At 48.8% G+C, this 18,285-nt stretch overlaps 1 protein-coding gene and 1 non-coding gene across 4 annotated transcripts in view; both read left to right on the forward strand.

Annotated features, from left to right (window-relative positions):
* The window catches only part of Samd4b (sterile alpha motif domain containing 4B), a 41,579-nt gene extending 23,609 nt beyond the window's left edge, over positions 1-17,970 (forward strand). For 2 of the 3 annotated variants that reach the window (XM_010614522.3, XM_019206123.2), the window contains exons 3-14: positions 3,336-3,806; positions 4,939-5,085; positions 10,358-10,597; positions 11,143-11,252; positions 11,402-11,488; positions 12,201-12,540; positions 13,146-13,231; positions 13,652-13,770; positions 14,359-14,557; positions 14,744-14,867; positions 16,810-16,893; positions 17,100-17,970. In XM_010614522.3, coding sequence (XP_010612824.1) covers positions 3,336-3,806; positions 4,939-5,085; positions 10,358-10,597; positions 11,143-11,252; positions 11,402-11,488; positions 12,201-12,540; positions 13,146-13,231; positions 13,652-13,770; positions 14,359-14,557; positions 14,744-14,867; positions 16,810-16,893; positions 17,100-17,128 — 2,036 coding nt within the window. In that variant the 3' untranslated portion in view covers positions 17,129-17,970. The remainder of the gene's footprint in view (positions 1-3,335; positions 3,807-4,938; positions 5,086-10,357; positions 10,598-11,142; positions 11,253-11,401; positions 11,489-12,200; positions 12,541-13,145; positions 13,232-13,651; positions 13,771-14,358; positions 14,558-14,743; positions 14,868-16,809; positions 16,894-17,099) is intronic. The other variant, XM_010614523.3, reaches the window with a different exon arrangement.
* Positions 1,722-1,824, forward strand: LOC117287026. Its single transcript, XR_004518204.1, has one exon. It is a non-coding gene; the product is annotated as a U6 spliceosomal RNA (small nuclear RNA).
* Positions 17,971-18,285: the final 315 nt, after the last annotated feature.

An 18,285-nucleotide genomic window follows, 5' to 3' on the forward strand; every position in this document is an offset into this window, starting at 1 on the left:
TTTTTTCTTTTTTTAGTACCGGGGATCCAACTCAGGATGTGCTTATGAGGCAGGCAGTGGAACCACTGAGCTAAATTCCTGGCCCGTTATTACTATCTTTATTAGTGGCAGTAATGTTTATTCTATTATTAATTCTGGCCAGTGCTGTGACCATGACATTAGTTGATGAGAGGGATACAGGAGCTTCTATGTCTTCAGATAAATTTATGTTTATAAGTATTGTTACTAAATATATTATAATTGAAAAATTAAAAAATAGAAAAGGGATAAAAAAAGGGGCATTTTTCAAATGTCAGTACAAGTTGTTAGGTATCTATCCTGCCCTGTGAATACTCCAGAGGTCCTTGGAACTTGGGCTGTAGGTTTCTGAGGCTTCCCTTATATGTTCCTCTTCCCAGCCTCTGCTTCCTAGATTGGCGGGTGCCTTTAAAATCTGTATGTATTTGGGGAAGGGAAAAAATCAGTATGTATTTAAAAGGAAGGAGTCAGTAAGATACATTAACTAATAGCAGCAAGTGTTTCCTGAAGACATGTTTTGGTTTTACTTAATTCTAGTAGTCATGCCAGGTGGGACTAGTTCTGAATTCCCCTTAAAATAGACAGAGAAAGTCAAGTTCAGTGAAGTGATCACACTTGCCCAGAGTCACATGGCCAGTAAGTAGTGAAGAAGAAGTGTTAGCCATATCTCTGCCTATTCTTTTTCATCATCCAGGGGGTCTTAGCTTTGTCCGCTTTGAACCAGCTGCTTTGCTTCTTTGTAAGGACCTCATCATAAGCACGTCACTCAGAACTCACTTTTGAGGTGTTTGAACCATCACCTTGGCTTACAAGTACAAGCCCTATTGCCCCAGAGTGAGGACAGTGTTGGCCTTGGCCCTTGAACATTGTCTCTTTTCTCAAGTATTGGTGGTATTTGTTTCTCTCCTTTGCTTTGTCACCCTCATCTCGATCCTCTACACTGTTCAGTCACAAAGGTGATAAAGTTTTTCAAGGGAACAGTCTTGACTGTAACAGTCCTATTTCAGGGTCTCCTTTATGCAGCCAGTTTAGGACCTTGTTGTTTGGAAGCTGCCTTCTAAATGAGGGTGGAAACTTGGTTTTATCTCTCTGGCTGTCAGACACTGGGCTAGGAGGAAGAGATCACCCATGCATGGAGAAGCCAGGGAGTGATGTGTCTAGAAGAGGGCAACATTAGGCAGTCTATACAAGACATTGGAGCTGACTGCAGTGGTGCTTGTCTGTAATCCCAGACAGGAGATTACAAATTAATCCCAGCCTAAACAGTTACTGACTTTGGGAGACACTATCTCAGAAAGTAGAACAGTGGCTAGGAATGGCTCAGTGTGAACTCAGATGCTTGATTCAATCCCCAGTACCCCCCCAAAAAAATTGATGCTGGCATGATGGTGGAATCCTCTAATCCCAGCTACTCAGGAGACTAAGGCAGGAGACTTCCATGTTTAAGGCCAGCCTGAACAACAAGGTGAGATCCTATCTCAAAAAGGGCTGAGGATATTGCTCTGTGGTAGAGTATTTGCCTGGCATGTGCAAGGCCTTGGGTTCAGTCCCCAGTACCACAATAATGATAATGATAAATTAAGTTTTAAAAGGGCTGGGTATAACACTGTAGCTCAGTGTCATAGCACTTGCTGACATGTATGAGGCCCTGAGTTTGATCCCCAGTACTGAGGGAGTGTGAAAAGGAAAGAAAGACATTGAACTATAACTTTAGCAGTACATAGTTTTAATTGGAACAACATAGAGAAGATGAGCATGGGCTCCATGCGAGACGACACCCAAATTCTTGAAGCGTTCTATATTCTTTGTAAATTTTTGTCACTTATTTTTTTAAAAAAGAATTTCAGTAGGAAGAAAAAGGTTGGCCAGGCGTGGGCGCGCATGCCTGTAATCCCAGCACTCGGGAGGCTGAGGCAGGAGGATCACTGTGAGTTCAAGACCAGCCTGGGCTACATAGTGAGTTCCATGTCAGTCTCAATTACATAGTAAGACCCTGTCTCAAAAGGAAAAAAAAAAAAAGAAAAAGGTTGTTACAGGCTGAAACTTTGAATCTCAGTCTGAGTATGGAAACTTGAATAAATGTAGTGTAGAGAACCCCTAGAAGATGGGGGTATCATGAACTGACTCTTTATCTGCAGGACTGGGAGGTGAAGGTGATAGTGGACTGTGAGTTCTTAGACTTGGGTCTGTTAATGCTATTTGCCACTGTAATCTGGTCGGGACATGACATCCTAGTATGATTTAGGCAGATAAAGCCATTTCTCTGTACAGGACAGATTGGGGGGAGGGGGATAAGAGGCAGAATTAAACAATTAAACAGCGGCAAGCCTTTATTGTGTGGCTGCAGGCCCAGCCACTTTCCATTCTTCATTAGCTCATTGACTCTCAGAGCAACACTGAATTGAGCGCTATACTTAACCTCTCAGATTTTGCAGGTAAAAGTGTTTAGCCAGGTGTGGTGGCACATTCCCATAATCCTAGCATTCTGGGAAGCTGAGACAGGAGGAGTACAAGTTTGAGCCCATCCTGGGCAACTTAATCATTGTCTCCAAATTTAGAAAGGGCTGGAGGTATAGCTCAGTGTAAAGGTCTTGGGTTCAATTCCCAGTGCTGCCATACTTAAAAAAAAAAAAAATCAGTGTTCTGTGGAATTCACGGTGACTTACCTGAGATCTGGCTAGTAAGTTAAAGAGTCTAGACCATCTGATTCCAGAGCCCAAGCTTTTAATGATTTTATTGTTGCCTTCTCCAATCAGGAAGGAGGCTGCTTTGTTGGGGGAAAGGGAGTAGAAAGCATGATGATAAAAAAAGGGAGGGGTCAAAGGCAGCAAAAGAACAGGCTTGGGGGCAGCCGGAGAAGCTTGGATTCTAGATTGGCAAGTTTGGCTCATTGGAAATTACTGCTTTTTTTGTTTGTTTGTTTTGGTTTTGGTTTTTTTGTTTTGTTTTGTTGGTTTTTTGAGACAGGGTTTCATTTCACTATGTAGTTGAGACTGACCTGGAACTCACTATGTAGCCCAGGCTGGTTTTGAACTCACAGTGATCCTCCTGCCCCAGCCTCCCAAGTGCTGGGATTATAGGCGTGTACCACCACGCCCCAGCTACTGCAAATTTTTGAGAATGGAAGTGATAGAACCAAGAAATAATGCTCTTGAAGACGAATATATTTGTACTGGCTGCGTAAGTACCAGGTTGAGAAATCATGAACAGACAAAGAAGAGGTAGTGGGAGCTGAGGGAACAAAACAGGGCAACCCTCTTAGGTTTGTAGTAATTCCCACTGAGACTCTACTGACATCCCTTCTTATCCCCCAATAGCCATCGTCAGCCAGTGGCAACAGGAGTCCAAAGAGAAGGTGGTGTCCCTCTTGCTATCCCATCTGCCTCTGCTTCAGCCAGGCAACACAGAGGCCAAGTCTGAGTACATGAGGCTACTACAGAAAGTACTGGCCTATTCAATTGAGAGCAATGCCTTCATCGAGGAAAGCCGCCAGCTGCTCTCCTATGCTCTCATCCACCCAGCCACCACACTGGAGGACCGCAACGCATTGGCACTCTGGCTGAGCCACCTTGAAGAACGATTGGCTGGTGGCTTCCGTACCCGGTCAGAGCCCTCCTACCACTCACGCCAGGGTTCTGATGAGTGGGGGGGCCCTGCAGAGCTGTGCCCTGGAGAGGCAGGGCCAGGCTGGCAGGACAAACCACCCCGGGAAAATGGACATGTGCCCTTTCACTCATCCAGCTCAGTGCCGCCAGCCATCAACAGTATTGGGAGCAACGCAAACACAGGTAAGAGTATCCCAGGAGGCCATGCCTACTTGAAAATGGTCAGTATGGGCTGTCTTCACTCACTCTGTGGCCTTGGGCATGTTCCATAACTTCACTGGGGCCTCAGCTTTATGAGGCAGTGCAGAGGTTGTGAATTAGCATTCTGAGAGCCAAGTCTGACCTACAAACATGTCTTATTGAACCCACACTTTGGCTTCATTTTGTTGTGTTTTAAAATAAGTTTGGTGGTGAGTGTGGTGGCACATGGCTGTGATCTCAGCTATTTGGGAGGCTGAGGTGGAAGGATCACAAGTTCAAGGCCAAGCTAAGCAACGTAGCAAGATCCTATCAAAAGGAAGAAGAAGAAGAAAATAACTTACAAATTTAGTGCTACAAGGATTTTCCCTTAAAATCAGATTGCCAGCTTTTTGTGAAAAGCCCACAATGTTCTGGTTGCTCAAGGCATGTATTCCTAGCAGCAGCAATAAGAGGGAACTGAGTATCAGCCACCCCTCTAAATTCTGCACATGTGCCCCAACCTGCCCCTGATCCACCCAGCTCTTTGAGAATTTGATACCTGCCTAGCATCTGAGGGCCTTGCATTTGTGACCCCTGGTAGAGGGAGGACACCACCATCTGAAGTTCCTTCAAGCTCACTTGGGTCTTTGTATCTGACCTTACTTTACAGCCTTGAGGAATCTGTTTGTAAATTAATCTATATAAGATAAAACTGGTGCTGCAAGACATTAATAGTAATAGGTAACATTTTTTGAGCATTAACTATGCTAGATACACTTACAAGCATATTTGAGTTATGATCTCATTTAGTCTTTATCACAGTCATTAGTCCCATTTGACAGATAAGGACATGAAAGTGAAGTCTTATATTTAAGGTCACACTTAGAACAAATGATAGAATTTTCCAAGGTTCAGACCCAAGTAGTCTGATACCAGAGCTTGCCTCTGACCACTGTGCTGACCTACCAACAAAGTGGGCTTGAAAGGGCCCCAGAGGTTAGGTGAGCAGATGAATATGGTATCACAGTGCCTTTATGAAATGTTAGTTGAAATGAGCGCACATAAAAGAGGTGGCATGATCTAAGTCAAGTTGAGTTACAATTTAACTTCAGGGGTGGTCAACCCCCTTTGACAGGCGCTGATAAAACAGAACAGGACAGTGGCAGTGAAATGTCATGTGTTGAGGGAATAGCTGGGACCCAGCTCTCTGATACCTGGTGTGCATCTGTTACACCTAAGCCTGTTTCTTCCCCGTTAATATGGATATCCTGTCAGCTTGCTGGTAAGAACCTGGGAAAATAGAGTGGTAAGAGGGTATTTCCAGGGAACACCCACAACCAAGGTGTCTTAGACCCACCCCCTTTTTTAGTTTGGGTCCATCACAGTTTCTGGGCCTGGATTGGGAGAATATATTAATTTTGTTGTTTTGGGTTTGTTTTTTGTTTTTTTATACTGGGGATCAAACTCAGGATCTTGCACTTGCAAGGCAGGCGAGGTACCACTGAGCTAAATCCCCAGCCCCCTGGGAGAATATATTAATGATAATCCTACCTAAAAATTATTGAAGACTTAGTGTTGGCTAGGAGCTACTCTGTACTTGTAAACTCAGAACCTTGACTGAATCTTAGAAAAGTCACCTGTTCAAGATCTTAGTCAGATTTTTTTTCTTTTTGAGACAGGGTCTCACTATGTTGAGACTGACCTGGAACTCACTATGTAGCACAGGCTGGTCTCAAAGTGATCCTCCTACCTCAGTCTTCCCGAGTGCTGGGATTACAGGCATGCGCCACCTCGACCGTCAGTCTTAGTCAGAATTTAAATCCAGGTACTCTGGCTCCAGAGCTGTACTCTGAACTACTGTGCTTTACTTCCTCCACTTAAAAGCGCCCCTCCTAGGTATGCTCAGACCTCAAAGGGAGGGGTCACCCTGGCAAGATGAGTCCCTCATACCTTCTGGGCTTCCAGGCTGGGGGACCTCAACAGGTTTTTGTTGTTGTTATTGTTGTTTCTTTTGACTGTGCTCCGGATCAAACCCCAGGCCTTGCCTGTGCTACCACTGAGCTACACCCCCAAGACCTGCAACAACTTTAAAGAATTAGCCTTGAATAATGTTGGATAGAGGCTTTGGACCAAAACAGAAAGTAATTGGTCATTCCACACTGCGGGTCCAGCACAAATTGAGGCCATGAAGCTGGCAAATTGGAGGAGATAGTGTGTAAGTCTGGCTGAGACTGATTTACATGAATGATAGCAGTAGCAGATACTTAATGCTTACCACATGCCTATCATTATTCTAAGGGCTTTATGTTGAAATGGAGGCAGAAGGGTGAATGAAGTAATTGGCCAAGAGCACTCATTTCAGAGGTGGCAGAGTGAAAATTTGAACTCAGGTTTTAGGGCCATGGGCAAGGAATTGGGGGCTTGAAGGATAGGATGAAGCTTTTAGATTTCAGGCAGTTATAGGAAACAGGAAGCCATTAAAATATTTTTCAAGTGGGAAGCAAGGATTGGCCTGGAAAAGCGGGTTGGGTGGGTTTGAGGTGCTGCCAACGACAGACCAGGGTTTCTTGGAGAGTGCAAGGCGCTAGATCTCCGGCTGGCATTCCTGTTTTTGTAATTCTCAGGCTGTGGCCAGCCTCCACTCCAATGCAGGGCCAAGCAGGGCTCCTCAGGAACTACACGGTCATTCCAGTCAGGGTAATTTCCTGCCTTCCCAGCCTTGCCTACCCACTTCTTGGCTAAGCAGGGAGAAAGGAGGAGTCCAGAAGCACCAGGACAGGCACAAAGACCTGTATTGAGAGTTTCCAGCACCACCCCCACCCCCAGAACCCAGTTGTGCCATCTTCTAGGGTTCCCAACTAGAACAGAAGCCAGGGCTGGAGGAGTCCAGAGATTTGGAGGAACCCTGAGTACCACACTCCAGAGGTCCCTAGTCAGAGGCTGAGGCTGGCCTTATGGTGGGCCAATGTACCGCCTCTGTCAGATGACTTCTTGGCTAGGACCATCATCATTACACATGGTGACAGAAGGTGCCGTGGACTTGTACCAGACTTGCCTTCCTCCTTGGGCTGGGTGTCAATGGAGTACTGGCAATAACCCCAGCCTTTCCATCAGAAACAAGGACTAGGCTCTCAGTCTCTGCCTCCCACCTCCCTGTGGGAACTAGGGCAGAGGACTTCAGCTTCCTGGGCCTTGGTGTCCTATCTTACCCAGGCGTTCTTGGCTTTGTCTCCTTTTCTTCTAGGCCTTTTAGAACCTTCAGTGATAACAAATAGCCTGCTGCAGCCCACATACCATAGGTTTGCTACCATTGCTTTAGGCTGACTTGGGGTTCTACTGCATTCCCTCTATTGAGCTCATAAGCCCCTTTAGTACCTTGTCCTTTATGAAACTTGGTTGGAGCCAAACGTGGTAGTGCACACCTGTAACCCCAGCACTCAGGAGGCTGAGGAAGGAGGATCGTAGTGAGTTCAAGGCCAGCCTGAACTACATAGTGAGACCCTATCCCCCCCCACAAAAAGAAAGAAAGAAATTTGGGTGGAAAGTTTCTGTGTGTCGTACTCTGCACCTAATCCTGGAGATGTAGAAATTATTGGGCTGGATTGCCATCCTCCACAAGCCTACACTTCAGTTGAAGAGGCTGAAGTTTAGTGAAGACAGCAAGTGTCATGCTTGAGGCAGCTGCAAAGGAAACATTTGAGTGAGGTATGAAAGCAGAAACAGCTCGTGGAGAAGGATGGGAGAGCAAAGACTGAGCAGAGAGCAAAGACGTGTAATGGCCTGGGCACTCATGGGAACCGGCCCTGTCTTGGAGTGGATAAAAATCAAGTTGGAGAGGTTAGGGTATAGCTTAGTGGTAGAGCACTTCTTTAGCTTGCACAAATGCCCTGAGTTCATTCTCTGTCCAGGGGGAGGAGGGGATTGGCTCCTGCTTACATCAGAAGTAGGCATGGTAGAGCTGGTCAGGATGATCACCGAGGTACATCTCACCATATTTACCAACATGCTGGGCGTGTCACTCTATAACTATGTGGCCATCAACAGTCCCAAGAAACAGTAATAAAAGTGACGCTCTCTCCCACCCCAGGGCCCCAGGACATAGTCTGAGGCCAGATGAAGGGTATGAGGGGCCTTCATACTTTATTTACTTCATCCCTTCTGCCTATCACAACATACAAAGCAACTACACTTGGATTTTTCTAAACGAGTTTTATTTCCTCAAGGTCTTCTTAACCTTGTAGAACAAGAAGCTGCCATCAAATAGGGTCCAATATGGAGACTGCTTTCTTTTCTACTCCCCCAATCATTACAAATATATATATATGTATGTATGTATGTATGTATGTTTGTTATCCCTGCCCCCCAAATAAAGAAATGGGATGGACAGCAGGTATTGGTGGCACATGCCTGTAATCCCAGCATGTGGGAGGCTGAGGTTGGATTCTGAGTTTGAGGTTAATCTGGACTACATAGTGAAACTGTCAAAAAAAAAGGTGTGTGGGGGAGATAAGTAGCCCAGTTTGGGTTCTGTAAAGAAAAAATGGAGATGTGGGCCCAGTAACAAGGATGTTAAGTAGTTCACGAAGTTCTTCTGTAAGTACTAATTAAGCAACTCGCCTGGCCAGGCCCACTGTATTTGCTGAAGAAAAAGTGTTTGTTTAGGACTGGTCCCTGCTGTCACAGATCTCATGTTCTAGCAGAAGGGTACAATTAATTAAGCAAGTAAACAAATGTCTATATAGGATAATTTCAGGATAAGTGCTGTAAGAAAAATAACAAAACTATTGGGACAGAGTTGAAAAGGCAGCAGTTTAAGATTGAAGATTCACTGTAGGCCTGAGAGGAGTGACACTTGAGATGAGACTTGAGGGAGCCAACTGCTAAGAGCTAGGACAAAGGTGAGCATGGTGGTGCCTATAAGCGTTGTATTTTGGGAGGCTGAGTCAGGAGGACTGCAAGTTCAAACTCAACTTGGCCAATTTAGTGACTTAGTGAAATAAGACCCTGTCTCAGAAATATAAATTAAAAAGGGGATAGAGATGTAGCTTAGCGAACGCCGAGTCCAGTCCTCAGTACAAGGACGGAAGGAAGGAAGGAAGGGAAAAAGGAAAGAGGAAGGAAGAAGTCCAAAAAGCATAAGCACAGGGCTAGGATAGAGCTCCTACCATGCACAAGGCCCTGGACATTTCCAGTACAAAACAAAAAGTAGTATATGTGGGAGCTTTTCGGATAAGCTTGTGAGTTCCAGGGAGATAAAGGATTTCGGGAAGGGTGACAGCTAAAAACCATGAACCAAAGCCTGGTTATAGGAGATGAGAGCTTAGACATCAGCAGGGGTCAGGGCTTCCATGGCCTGTTAGGTATGTGGAGGAGTTTGGAGTTTGTTTGGTGAAGGAAGCCTGTGGGGATGTAGACAAGGGACAGAGTAGGTTGGATTCACATTTGCAGAAGTGTCGTTGTGGTTGTTCTGAAGGAAAGGGTCTATAGGAAGCAAGAATGAAGGTTACAGCAGTTATTCCAGCCAGGGGTGTGGGGCTTGGACCAGGGCACTAGCATAGGAAACAAGGAGGTTCAGAAAAGTGGCTGACAGCTTGCTTGAGGGAGTTGGGTGTTGGGTGAAACAATGAGCAGTCTAGTATGCAGGCCTGCCCAATTTACGGCCTACCATTACTCCTCCCCCTTTTTGAGTGAGGAATTATCTAGGGTTATATATAAAACATAATATAGTTGATATATACAAGTAATAGAACTTGTTTTTAAAACTGGGGTGGGGGGTTGAGACAGTGTCTCAATGTGTAGTTGGAGCTGGCCTTGAACTCACTATATAGCCCAGGCTGGCCTTGAACTTGCACTGATTCTCCTATCTCAGCCTCCTGAGTGCTGGAATTACAAGTGTGTGCTACTGCACCCAGTTTAAAATGTTTTCGTTTTTATTTGGTACCGGGGATCAAACTCGGGTCCTTGTGCTTGCAAGGCAGGTAGCAGAACCACTGAGCTAAATCCCTGGCCCAAAAATGTTTTTTATTATAACATTTTTTTAAAAAAAACAGGCTTGCAGGACCAGGGATTTAGCTTAGTGGCACCATGCCTGCCTCAGCAAGCACAACGTCCTGAGTTCAGTCCCCAGTACCAAAAAAAAAAAAAAGGCATGGTGATGCACATCTATAATCTCAGCAGTCTGGGAGCCCAACCTGGGCCTGTCTCAAAATTAGAAATTAAAGAGCTGGGAATGTAGCTGTGATAGAGTGCTTGCCCAGCATTCATGAGGCCATGGGTTCAATCCTTCATACCACTAAACGAAAATTAGAAATTTTTTAAGAAAGACTGGTGACATAGGTCAGTGCAAAAGCCATGGGTTCAATCCCCAGTACCTGTCATCCCCCCCGCCACAAAAGAAGAGATTATAAAAAAAGATGGGCCACGGGTTGAACATGCCGATGGTAGGAAGTATTTCTTGGATCCCAGGGTCCCTTCCCCTTGGCATTGTCTGCATTGTATGGTCTCTTGTGGTTGGATCCCCAAGCCTGATCTCTTCCTTCTCCCTCTTTGGCCAGGTCTCCCCTGCCAAATCCACCCCAGCCCACTAAAGCGCTCCATGTCACTCATCCCAACAAGCCCACAGGCTCCTGGTGAGTGGCCGAGTTCTGAGGAGCTCGGTGCCCGGGCTCCTTTCACCACACCGGACCACGCACCCCTCTCACCCCAGAGCAGCGTGGCCTCCTCTGGCAGTGAGCAGACAGAGGAGCAGGGCTCCAGCCGGAACACTTTCCAGGAGGACGGCAGTGGTATGAAAGGTATGAGGGGAGGGCAGCACCGGGACCCTTCTCCAGGGTTTCTGTATAGCTTAGACAACAGAAAATTGGTTGTAGCTGCCACTTGCCTACCACTGTGAGGAGGGGGAAGGGTCTGAATGGAGTAGATGGTCGTCACTGCCCTGTGGGTTCAAAACAGAGCATAGAGACCCCCACACCCACTCACAGGCTCTGGCCTAATAGGGGAAGAGCTTATGTCGCACCCCAGTATAACAAGGAAATCAGGACACAAGTAATTGATCGATAGGATTTAGAGCAATCAATAAGATTGGATGTGGTGGTGCACACCTGTAATCCCAGCATTTAGGAGGCTGAGGCAGGAGAATTGCCACAAGTGCAAGGCCACCCTGAGCTACGTAGTGACTTGGGGGAGGCCACCTGAAATGGCTGTGCAGAACAGATGAAGTAGCTTATGGCCCCACTCCCAGGCTGCCTGTGGTTTATGCCTGTTCTCTCCCCACTATCCTTCCTCTGCTCTGTTCCCAGGGTTGAACTCCTGACCTTTCACCCTCCCTCCTTTTCCACAGATGTGCCCTCATGGCTCAAGAGCCTCCGCTTGCATAAGTATGCTGCCCTCTTCTCACAGATGAGCTATGAGGAGATGATGACACTGACTGAGCAGCACCTGGAATCCCAGGTGATGCCAACAGGGCCATCAAGGAGGTTTGGGGGCAGCACCATTCGGCATCCCTGGAGCCCAACCCTCCTTTGTGTCTTTAGTCCCTGTTGGGGCACCTCCAAGTACCTCACCCATTTCCAGCTTCCTGTCTCCTGTCCTTCTCACAGAACGTCACCAAAGGGGCCCGCCACAAGATAGCCCTGAGCATCCAGAAGCTGCGTGAGAGGCAGAGCGTGCTGAAGTCCCTGGAAAAGGTGAGGACTTGGTGTCCCATCTCGAGGGCCAAGTGGTTGCTGAGTATACTATTAAACTAAGGGCTCTGGGTCAGCCTTGCTGTCAGCTGCCTGGGTCATCTTCTCCCTGGGCCTCCCTACTTCTCACATCTAACTTCCAGTGGCCTCAGCCGTGGGGAGCCAGACTCCAGGAATCATGTGCAAGTCAGCATCAAAGAGCTCACTTGCTGGTGGCTAAGAGGCTTCCCTCTATGCCCGTCCTGATCTGTGATCCCAGAATTTGTCTTTTATTGCCACCTCTTCTCTCCCTTTCTGCTTTTCTGTTTGTGTGTCTCTGTGTGATCTCTTTCCAATGTGCTTATTTCGTATGTGTTCACTATCCTCTGTTTGCTTCTATTTGCATTCCTTTCCCTCCTCCCTTATTGTTGCCTTTGGGTGTTTCCTTCCTCCTCAGAGTCTTGGAATGAATCTTTGATTCTTCCTGGGTGTGACCCTGAGGCCTCAGTGTTAGATTACCTTCTCCTAAGTTCCATGAACCTCCATCTTCAAGGGGAACAGGAAATGTGTGTGCCTCTCTGTGTGTGAGCTGGCAGTGTCCTTACCTGTCTTCTCTAAGTGCCAGAAACCAGGGTGCCAGCCTCTCCTCTGAGCCATGTCGGACTCCACTTGTGTAGGCATTTTCTGTGCCTCTGTGGGGATTGCATGTGATCCCAACCATGTCTTCCCAACACAGGACGTTCTGGAAGGTGGGAATCTGCGGAATGCTCTGCAGGAGCTGCAGCAGATCATCATCACCCCCATCAAGGCCTACAGTGTCCTTCAGGCTACTGTGGCTGCTGCTGCCGCCACCTCTACTGCCAAAGATGGGGGTCGAGGAGAGCCTCTGCTACCAGGTGCTGAGCCTCCCCTAGCTCACCCTGGCACAGACAAGGGCACTGAGGCCAAGGACCCTCCAACTGCAGAGAGCTACCCCCCTCCACCAACTCCAGCTCCCACTGATGGCAGTGAGCCAGCCCCAGCTCCTGTTGCTGACGGAGACATCCCTAGCCAGTTTACAAGAGTGATGGGCAAAGGTAAGAGCAGTCAGGCCCTACCCCAAAATCCTGAGGCAGATAGCTGGGGATCAAGTCCAAGTTACTTGGTGGGAGCAGGGCTTTTAAAAGCCTCCTGGAGACTGGAGCACTGCAGAGAGGAGCTGAGACTGAGATGACGCCCTTTCCCTCCAGCCATCTCTAGCCTGAGGAGGAGATGGGACAATATGTCAGAAAGGTCTGCTTTCAGTAGAGAGGGCATGATACGAAGAAGCCAGAGGTTCTGAGGAAACACAGATCTAGGGGATGGGAATAGTGAAGCTTGTGGTGGTTTAGCCTTTGCAGAAGGAGCAGGGCATAGAAGACTTTGCAGTTGGATACTTACCTTTTTGGCCATATGACCTGGGACAAGTGACCTGGCTGTTGTGGGCCTTAGGTTCCTCAGGCTACAAATACCCACATTGACAAGGTTATTGCTGTTGCAAGAATTAAAATGTTTTGTTGACTGCATATCTGCTGTGTCAGGCACTGTGGTAGGTGCTTTATACATTTGGCTCATGTTAACTCAGTGCTGTGCCTACCACTTAGTTGAGCCTGAGGGGCCTGAAGGATGCCGGGGCTAAACTGCTCTTCCCTGTATCCCCCAGTGTGTACCCAGCTTCTGGTGTCCCGACCAGATGAGGAGAACATCACCAGTTACCTCCAGCTCATCGAAAAGTGCCTGACTCATGAGGTAAGATCTCCAGAAAGAGTGCCCCGTCCCTCTCATGACCAGCATTCCAGTAGGATCCGCCTAGCACCCACCTGCCTCTCCAGCCCTTCTTCTCATCAGCATTGGCTTCAAAGGCTTCTTCTCAGAGGCTTTGTACACATCCTGTCAGGACCAGTCCCCTACCTCCCATTTGCCCCATCTCAGTTCTGATATTGGTACAAGGGACTCAGAGACAACCTCACCAGACACATCATGCCTCCAGCTCTTTACCCTCATTGGGGGGACCTTACACAGTTATGATTGTGTGTGTGTCTCTCCCACCTAAGATATATACTCCATGAACACAGCCACCTCTGTGCCCAGCATTGCCTGGTATAGGGCAGGTGAGCACAAACACTTAAGCAGTCAATGGAAGGCAGCACCCTCCCTCCCCAATCCTAGGCTTTCACTGAGACACAGAAGAAGAGGCTGCTATCCTGGAAACAGCAAGTGCTGAAGCTCCTCCGGACGTTCCCACGCAAAGCTGCTCTGGATATGCAGAGCTACCGGCAGCAGAAAGGGTGAGTGAGTGCCTCCTAGGCTCTTGTGGTTGGCAGGTCAGTGCTTAGAGAGGTGGTTGTGTTCTGGGCTAGGTTGAGACTCCAAGGAACATCAGAGTATTACCAGTAGAAAAGAATGCAAGGGCTAGGAGGTGTAGCTCAGTAGTAGAGCACCTGCCTAGCATGGATGAGACCGTGGGTTCCAGTGCAGCACTGCAGAGTAATAAATAGGATGCTGAGCTGGCAAAAGATAGCACATGTCTAGAGCAAGCCCCTTCCCTGTACCCTTCTCCTCACCTGTATGCAGAGGGGTCTAAAGTCCTTTCTTGTAACAAACGAGTGAAATCTGTCTCTTGAACAGTGAAGTTCAGAGAACTGTTCAGTGGACAGTGAAGAAACCTTTTAATATTCCCATCTCCATCCTAGGGAATACCCTTGGATCAGGAGGAGACAGGAGTATGTGACACAGGGTTGTGGTTAGGGAATCTTTACTGAGAGCAGGTTCCTGATCCTGCCATACTCACAGGGGTTATGGGGAAGGTGAGGGAAAAGGGGCACAGATGGCCCCCATCCGTTTAAGCTAACACCCTGCCTTTTGCTCTCTCACAGCTGGGCATTCGGCTCCAACTCACTCCCCATAGCTGGCTCTGTGGGGATGGGGGTGGCCCGGCGGACCCAGCGACAGTTCCCAATGCCTCCCCGGGCCCTCCCACCTGGCAGGATGGGCCTCCTGAGCCCCACAGGCATTGGGGGCGTCTCCCCTCGACATGCCCTTACCAGCCCCAGCCTTGGGGGCCAGGGCCGACAGGTGAGCTGACCGGAAGTAGAGGCCCTGGGGCTTCTATGGGCAGGAGCAGTGCCTGAGGTGTACATGTACATGTATCTACACCTAGGCCTCGCTGAGAGGGAAGGGCACTCTTTTGCCAGCTCCCTCACTCCTGGGCCCAGGCCTGTTTTCTACTCACCCCTCCACCTCTTGCTGTGTCCTGTGCAGAACCTGTGGTTTGCCAACCCCGGCGGCAGCAACAGCATGCCCAGCCAGAGTCGCAGCTCTGTGCAGCGCACCCACTCACTTCCGGTCCACTCGTCACCCCAGGCCATTCTCATGTTCCCTCCAGGTGAGGTACCCTGCCTTGGGACTCTGCCTTGCCAAACTCCTCAACTGGCCTTTCTCTTTTTTGGGACTCATAATCACTGACCCTTCTGGACTGCCAAAGCAACTTTCCCCATACTTCCCAGTACTCTGCACTCATCCACCCCAGGGAGAGGGTGTTTTTCCCTTTTGTTTCAGTTTCCTCTCTCAGGTCCTACTTTCACTCTCTCAATACCACCTTCTCTCACTTCTTACCCTCACTTCATCTCCACATCTTTCCCTCCCTGTGCAGTGGTCTTAGAACCCTTGTTGATCTCTGTCACTCTCTATGCATCATTAAGTACTCAGTTTGGGAGGGGTGGAGGGAATGAGAGGTGTCCATGGAGGGACATCTTTCCCATCAGCCACCTGCATTCTTTCAGAAGCCAGTGATCTCCACGTCTTAGACAAGACTCTGGTCCCCAGGGTATTGAAAATGGGAGGGCTCTTTGCCTTCTGCTCACAGACCAGCCTGGGAATGGGAAGTCAGGAGAACAGGTGGCAAGAGGAGGTGGCATCAGCCACAGATCCCTGCCTTGCTGGACAAGAGGGGACCCACTCCTCTCGTGGGCACCGGGCTGGTCATTGATGGGATGCCCTCGAGAGAGCTTAGGTGTCAGGTGACCCTAAGCTCTTGATGTTATAAACTGCCACATCAGCCGAGAGCCTTAATTTATGGGATGATATGGACCAACTCCTGTGCAACCTAGGGGACCCCAGCTGTCCTGTTCATCCTAGCATAGGCCATGGCTTCTGTAAATGATGCTGAAGGAGCAGAGGCATAAACTGTAGGAGCAAAACATAACCATTCTCCTTTCTATTGTGCTGCTGTGTGAGCAGCTCTGTCAGGCACTGCAATTCAAATCTTCCTAACTATACATAAGAGGACCCTGATACTAGTCCAGTCTTAATATTATTAGAGATAAATGATGTGTTCAAGTTCAAAAGACATTTTTAGAGTCGGGTGTGTCAGACTGCCTTACTCCCCACCCCTGTAATGCAGCACTTGGAAAGCTGAGTCAGGAGGATTGCTAAAAATTTGAGGCCAGCCTGGGCTACTTAGTGAGTTCAAGACCAGCCTGAACTATAGTGAGATCCAGTCTCCAAAAAACCAAAAAAAAAAAGATGTCTTTAGGAGAGACCAGGGACCTGAGCTCAGGGTCTGGTTGGACGGTGATGAGACCTGAGACTGGAGATGGGAGGCTGGGAGGGGAGGATGGTGAGGCTGGGGCTCCTGAATCAAGGGCCAAGTTCAGGCCTCCTTCCATTTGGGTGAGGAGCTGAGGAAAAGTTTAAAGTAGTATGTGGTGGATCCAGATCTGCCCAGGGGTCTGGGTTGCTTCCCAGGTGCTGAAATAGGTACATTTAAGTAGTGGTTGAGGACAAGCCCCATGGCTGTTGTCCTACTTTTACACACCTGTTCTGCCTTTGTGAACAAGTCCAAGTGGGGATAGGAATAGTTTTAATTCAGCTCTTATACCAAGTACAGAGAGCCAGGTCATCACTCAGGGGTTGTGGGCCGGATGCCCAGACTGCCCAATGCAATTTACAGTCGGTGTCTGAAATAGTCATAGCCTGCCTGTGGCCTCCAGGAACGCTGCCTTCATTCACATCACTTCCTCTGTTTACAAGTCCAGCTTTTTTTGTTTTGGTGGTGGTGGTTTTTTGTTTGTTTATTTTATTGCATTACCCAGCCTCTGTCCTTGCTGCTGTCTTCCCTGCCTGCTTTGTGACACCTGCAGGCCTGTTACCCTCTTTGCTGTCTGCCTGTTGTGTCCTCCTTCCAGGCCTGTGCATGCCTCACAAGCTCTCGTTTCTATCTCTTGGCCCCTGCCCTCGTAACAGGAGCCCTTATCACCCAGCTCTCCTCTTCATCCAGTCCAGTTGGTACTCACCTCACCACCTCCATTCTCCTTTCTCCCACCCAGACTGCCCGGTCCCTGGGCCTGACCTGGAGATCAATCCCACCCTGGAGTCTCTGTGTCTGAGCATGACAGAACACGCCTTAGGTGGTGAGCATTTCCTCTTTCCTTGACCCAGCTCCCACCTACCCAGCATTTCCACCTCTGAACTGAGCAACTCAGAGTCCTCCTAAGGGTCCCCAGGGGAGGCCAGACTCCAGGGAGGGCCCACCTGGGATGACAGGCCACATGAGTGCCTTTCCTTGGGCCTGCCACCAGCTCCTGATCTTCCTCCCTTCCTCCCTTTCTTATCACAGATGGGACAGACAAAACCTCCACCATCTGACAGGACCCACAGCCCAGCGCACCCATAGGCTCCCTGGGCGGCGGGCGGGGGCCAGCCCCCAATGGGCTTCTCTGCAGCAGTGAGAGGGTGGGCTGGCTCAGCTATACATTCTAATATTTTTCTATTCTCTCACCCTTTTAACTTTTGTTTAACATTGGTACACACCTTGCTCACTCCCAGGCCCATTGAGGGATCTCTGCTGAGGCCAGGGCACAGGGGGCAGCCAGGACAAGGGCAAAGACTGGCCCAGCTGCCTTTCTCCCCATCCCGCCACCTGGCCTTGTCCCATCCCTGCCTCCTCCAGACTGCTGACTGCTACTCCCCAAGGGAGCAGACTCCCCAGAGACAAGCTGACTGTTGCCCTGTGAAGCCTGCTCGGGAACCTTTGACAGTGGGGGAGGAATGAGCAGGGTAGGCAGCTGGCTCGCCCAGGATGTTACTGGAGAGGAGCTGGGAGAAAAGGAGAATGAGGAGAGGGATGGTTCTCTCTCTGCTCCCCTCTGTCCTTCCCCATTCCCGTCATTCCCAAGGACAGGAGCCACTTTCTTACCCTGTTTATCAGAGGTTCTCTACAATTAATTTCTTAGGCCTATTTAAGATACATATTTATATAGTTCTTAATGGTTTTTCTCTCTGATCATTCCCTGTCATTTTTAGAATCTCTAGGCCCCTCTCTGAGCCAAGACAGTGGCTGAGGGAGCCTGGACTTTATGTGGGGAGAGGGCAGAGCCCCCTCCTCCAGACCCCCTTCCTCTTCCCCATTTCCCATCCCTGGCTCCCAGGCGCAGAGGTTGGTGGTGGGCAGCCAGCGCAGCGGTGAGGTCAGGAAGTCTGTTGCCTTAACATCCCCTTTCCCCACCAACACATCCTTCTCCACTCCCAGGTCTGGTTGCTGAAAGACTTGGGGTTAGGAATATGGGAAAGGGGATTGTTTGGTTTTGATTTTATCCCTGCCCCCTTTTTCTTTCAGCCTTTCCCACCCCCCATTAAGTCATGACCTCATGTAAGTGGAACACTATGTCATAACCCGGAGGTGCATCCTAGCCCCAGTCACACAGACCCTCTGGTCCCTGTTCCTAACAAGGGTTTGTGCTGGGGTCCAGGTGGAGGGGGAGGGGGTTGGGGGGTTCAGACTGGGGAGGCCAGGGTCCCCCTAT

This window comes from Fukomys damarensis, unplaced genomic scaffold (assembly GCF_012274545.1).
Source record: "Fukomys damarensis isolate Sample0158 unplaced genomic scaffold, DMR_v1.0_HiC HiC_scaffold_19, whole genome shotgun sequence".
Classification (NCBI taxonomy): domain Eukaryota; kingdom Metazoa; phylum Chordata; class Mammalia; order Rodentia; family Bathyergidae; genus Fukomys; species Fukomys damarensis.